Raw genomic sequence first — 4,792 nt, 5'->3', positions numbered from 1 at the left:
ACGCTGCCCGCGGGCCCCGGGCCCCGGCCCCAGGGAAGACCCAGAAGCCGGGCAACATGAGCTCAGCATCCGGCTTGGCTGTGTGGAGGGAGGGGAGGGGAGGGGCCTCGGGCCGGAGTCCGCAGCTAAGGACCCTGGGCTTGCAGTGACATGAGCCTAGCGTCCGCATCGAAGGAGGGGAGGGGAAGGGCCTCGGGCCAGAGTCCGCTCCCTGGTGGGGCAGAGGGGAAAGGAGGGGCCTCGGCCTGGAGTACACAGTGAGGAACGCTGGGCTTGCAGCGACACGAGCCCAACATCTGCTCACCGGCCAGGCAGAGGAAAGGGAGGGCAGGGGTCTTGGGCCGGAGTCCGCAGGGAGGAAAGCTGGGCTTGCGGAGTCCGCCTCCAGAAATGTCCAGCATCTACGCCCCAGCTGGGTGGAGGGAGAGGAGGGGAGGGGCCTCAGGCTGGAATCTGTGGCGAGGGACGCTGGGCTCCCAGAGTCCGCCTCCAGGGATGTTCAGGGTCCATGCCCCGGCCGGGTGGAGAAAGAGGAGGGGAGGGGCCTTGGGCTGGAGTCTCTGGCAAGGAACGCTGGGCTTATAGCGATGCGAGCCCAGTGTTTGCACTCTGGCCGGGCGGAGGAAAGGGAGGGCAGGGGCTTTGGGCCAGAGTCCACGGCGAGGAACGCTGTGCTCACTGTGACGCAAGGCAGCGTCCACACCAAAGGAAGGGAGGGGAGGGGCCTCGGGCCGGAGTCCCTGGTGAGGAATGCTGGCATCATTGCAGGCCCGGCTATGCCCCCCCCCCATGCACGAATTTCGTGCATCGGGCCTCTAGTTTACATTTCATGCATTGGGCCTCTAGTATATATATAAAAAACCCTAAGTGACCATTCTACCAGTAGCTATGACGCACACTGACCACCAGGGCGCATACACTCTTACGGGTAGGTTAGCTTGCTGCTGGGGTCCGGCCAATCGGGACTGGGTCAGACTGGTCAGACACGCCCTGGAGCCCTCCTGCAGTCCCTCTCCAGCCCCGATCGTGCACTGGTGGGATCCCTCGGGCTGACCTGTGCCCTCTCTCAATCCAGGACCCCTTGGAGAATGTCCACAGGCCAGGCTGAGGGACCCCACTGGTGCACGAATTAGTGCACTGGGCCTCTAGTGTGCGTGGTGTGTGTGTGTGTGTATGTATGTTAGTTTTCTTATCTATATGTAAGGTTTCTTCCCGAGTTTCATTACATTTTAATTACACTTAAATTAGGGGAATTTGGGTTGAAACACAACCTAATTATCCATTTAAAATAAGGAAAAAACAAAGAAATAAAATTAATATCACCAATAATTAAACAAATAGGCATCATGTGCCTCCTAATATAATACTTCCAGAGCAGAGCATCACTGCTACCAAAAGTAATCACCCAAATCTAATTATAAGGAACTATCACACAAATCTCAAACTAAGGGGCATTTTAAAAAGTAACTGGCCAGGCCCAGCCAGGGTGGTTCAGTGGTTGAGCGTCAACCCATGAACCAGGAGGTCACAGTTCAATTCCTGGTCAGGGCACATGCCCTGGTTGCAAGCTCAATGCCCAGTGGGGGGGTGTGCAGGAGGCAGCTGATCAATGATTCTCTCTCATCATTGATGTTTCTATCTCTCTCTCCCTCTCCCTTCCTCTAAAATCAATAAAAACATATTTAAATGAATGAATGAATGAATAAATAAATGGGGAATAATAACTGGCTTGTATTTCTCAAAAATGTCAAGGTAAAAAAAAATGAGGAACTGTTTTATATTATAGGCGATAAAAGAATAAATCATGAAAAACAAACACAATATGTTATCCTAGGTTAGATCCAGAATCAGAAAAAAATTTATTTTGCTATCAACAACATTAGTGCAACAACTGGCAAAATTTGGGTAAGGTCTGCAGATTAAATAAGATTATTATATTAATACTAATTTCCTGATTTTGATGATTTATGTAAAAGAATGTTCCTATGTCTGCAACTTACTATCAAATGTTTCAGAAAAAAATATGGAGACAAAAAAAGGCAAAGAAAATATAATATAGGGTTAACATTTAGGTGAAGTATATACATGAATTCATTGTGTACCCTTTCTGTAAGTCCAAAATACTTAAAGTTAAATATAAATAAATAAAATAAGAAACTGGCTCTCACGTAGCACAATGATACAGAACAGCTAATTTTCAAGAACCGAATAAGTAGGAAATCCCTTTATTGGTTATAGTGCCTTTTAAAGCTTATTCAGTTTAGCCTTAAAAGTTACCTGATTACAATCCAGCATGCTTCTTGCCACAAATCTGGGGTGATTTCATCATCATCTTCATCATATTGCATATCTGCAAGAAACAAAAATGTTGTACTCATCTGGACTAAAAATGCTAATTAACATCTTGCTGCAAAGATGTTATCTGCTAAATAAAAAGTAATACTTTTGTCCAGCCAGTGTGGCTCAGTGGTTGAGTGTCGACCTATGAACCAGGAGGTTACGGTTTGATTCCCAGTCAGCGTACATGACCAGATTGCAGGCTCAATCCCCATTGTGGGGCACACAAGAGGCAACCAATCAATGATTCTCTCTCATCACTGATGTTTCTCTCTCTCTCTCCCTTCCTCTCTGACATCAATAAAAAACTTATTTTTTTTAAAAGCAATCCTTCTACCTCACTATTCTAAAATTTCAATTACATTACTTAAATTGTAATGAATAACACACATGGGTAAACATCTATGTACACATAGGTGCACATCACACAGGTATTCACCCAATATACAAAGAGGCCTCATTACAAAGGTTCAGCATAAGTGTGTGAATCTGTAAGTTTCCCATCTTCCCATTCTATTCATTAATAGAATCTATGCAGGTAACTAGGAGCAAGCTCATAGTCCTCAGAGACTGGGGTCAAAGACTAAGGTGTAAAGACAGAAAAGGGTTCCAATAGTTGAGCAATAGCTTAAGGTGGGATGGTCCATTACAGAAACATTTCATACATGTACAGGTATGACAAACTGTATTTTCCAGCGGCCACAATGGGATGGTCCATTACAGAAACATTTCATACATGTACAGGTATGACAAACTGTATTTTCCAAAGGCGGCCACAATCATATCTTCCATTTCACAAGCTTTTTTTAAAAAGATACAGGGGTCTATATTTCCTTCCCTTTAAATATATGTTTGTTTTTTTATTGATTTCAGAGAGGAAGGGAGAGGAAGGGAAAGATAGTAACATCAATGATGTGAGAAAATCACTGATCAGCCACCTCATGCACATCCCCTACTGGGTATGGAGCCCACAATAAGGGTATGTGCCCCGATTAGGAATCGAACAGTGACCTCCTAGTTCATAGGTCAACACTCAACCCCCAAGCCACACCAGCTATGTTTCCTTCCTTTGAATCTGGGCAGATTTTTTACTCTCCCAAAACTAAGACAGTGCAGCTAAAACGATGTTATGTGACTTTAGAAACTAGGTCAGAAAGGCAGTGTTGTTCCGCCTTGTTTGCTGAAACACTTTCTTCTGGAGCCCTGAATTGCCATTAAGAAGTCCTAGTAATCTAAAACTGTAAACTGTGAGCCCAAATCATATGGAGAGGCTACTTACAGATGCTCCAGTCAGCAATTCAAGTCCTTGAGTCCTTCTAAGCTAAGTGCCAGGCACGTGAGTAAACACTCCAGATCATCCAGCCCCCAGCTGTCAACACCCAGCCTTTGAATCTTCCCAGGTGAACTACTGACATGGAGCAGACAAGTCATTCCTACTATGCTCTACCCAAATTCCTGACCACTTAACTCCATAAACATATTAATTTTTAGGCAGCCAAATGTTGGGGTAATTATACAGCAATTATAATTTGAATAGGGCACTTGAAAAATCAGTGTGCACTGATCCTCTAACATAACTCTCATCTTCTTATGTTTAAGAGTAAGTGTACTGTATTTTCTTTTATATTCTGAGATCTGGATTCAGAATTGAATACATATCTAAAATAAAGTTATTTAATAAATTCTTAAATAAACTAATATTACTGATCCCTACGGTACACAAGGAGAGGGGGGGAAGAAAAAGTTTCTAGACCTAGCCAGTTTGGTTCAGTGGATAGAGTGTCGGCCTGCATACTGAAGGGTCCTGGGTTTGATTCTGGTCAAGGGCACATGCTGGGTTGCGAGCTCAATCCCCAGTAGGGAGTGTGCGGGAAGCAGTCAGTCAGTGGTTCTCTCTCATCATTGATATTTCTATCTCTCTCTCCCTCCCTTCCTCTCTGAAATCAATAAAAATATATCTTAAAACATAAAAAATAATCGAGGGACAGTGGCTACCTACTGTGAGGGAGGTTCACACTGGAAGGTGGTAGACAAGAGAGAGTCCTGACACTTTTATATTTTCTGGCTTGTGAGACACAAGAATATATTACCTACTCAAAAAAGAAAGCTAAAAAGTCTTTTCTGGATTTCTTTTCCATTGAGATAGAAGTTAAGGAGAACGTCGTAATGATAATAAATTTCTAGACTCAGATATAAATGAGACAGAAGTTTAATCAGTAGAGTTTAAGCTTTTGTCTTTCTGTTTTCCCCATGAAGTAGCGGAGAGAATAAGAAGAAATGTGAGTGCCCTGACCGGTTTGGCTCAGTGGATAGAGCTCGGCCTGCGGACTCAAGGGTCCCGGGTTCGATCCCAGTCAGGGGCATGTACCTTGGTTGCGGGCACATCCCCAGTAGGGGGTGTGCAGGAGGCGGCTGATCAATGTTTCTCTCTCATCGATGTTTCTAACTCTCTATC

At 44.7% G+C, this 4,792-nt stretch overlaps 1 protein-coding gene across 2 annotated transcripts in view; it reads right to left on the bottom strand.

Annotated features, from left to right (window-relative positions):
* Positions 1-4,792, bottom strand: part of POLR2B (polymerase (RNA) II (DNA directed) polypeptide B, 140kDa) — a 51,367-nt gene that overhangs the window by 45,446 nt on the left and 1,129 nt on the right. For both annotated transcript variants that reach the window (XM_014548472.1, XM_014548473.1), the window contains exon 2: positions 2,278-2,350. In XM_014548472.1, the coding sequence (XP_014403958.1) occupies positions 2,278-2,350 (73 nt within the window). The remainder of the gene's footprint in view (positions 1-2,277; positions 2,351-4,792) is intronic.

The sequence above is a fragment of the Myotis brandtii genome, unplaced genomic scaffold (assembly GCF_000412655.1).
Source record: "Myotis brandtii unplaced genomic scaffold, ASM41265v1 scaffold51, whole genome shotgun sequence".
NCBI classification, from domain to species: Eukaryota; Metazoa; Chordata; class Mammalia; order Chiroptera; family Vespertilionidae; genus Myotis; species Myotis brandtii.
The sequence above is the reverse complement of the archived record's forward strand: the minus strand, read 5'-3'. Positions and strand labels throughout refer to the sequence as shown.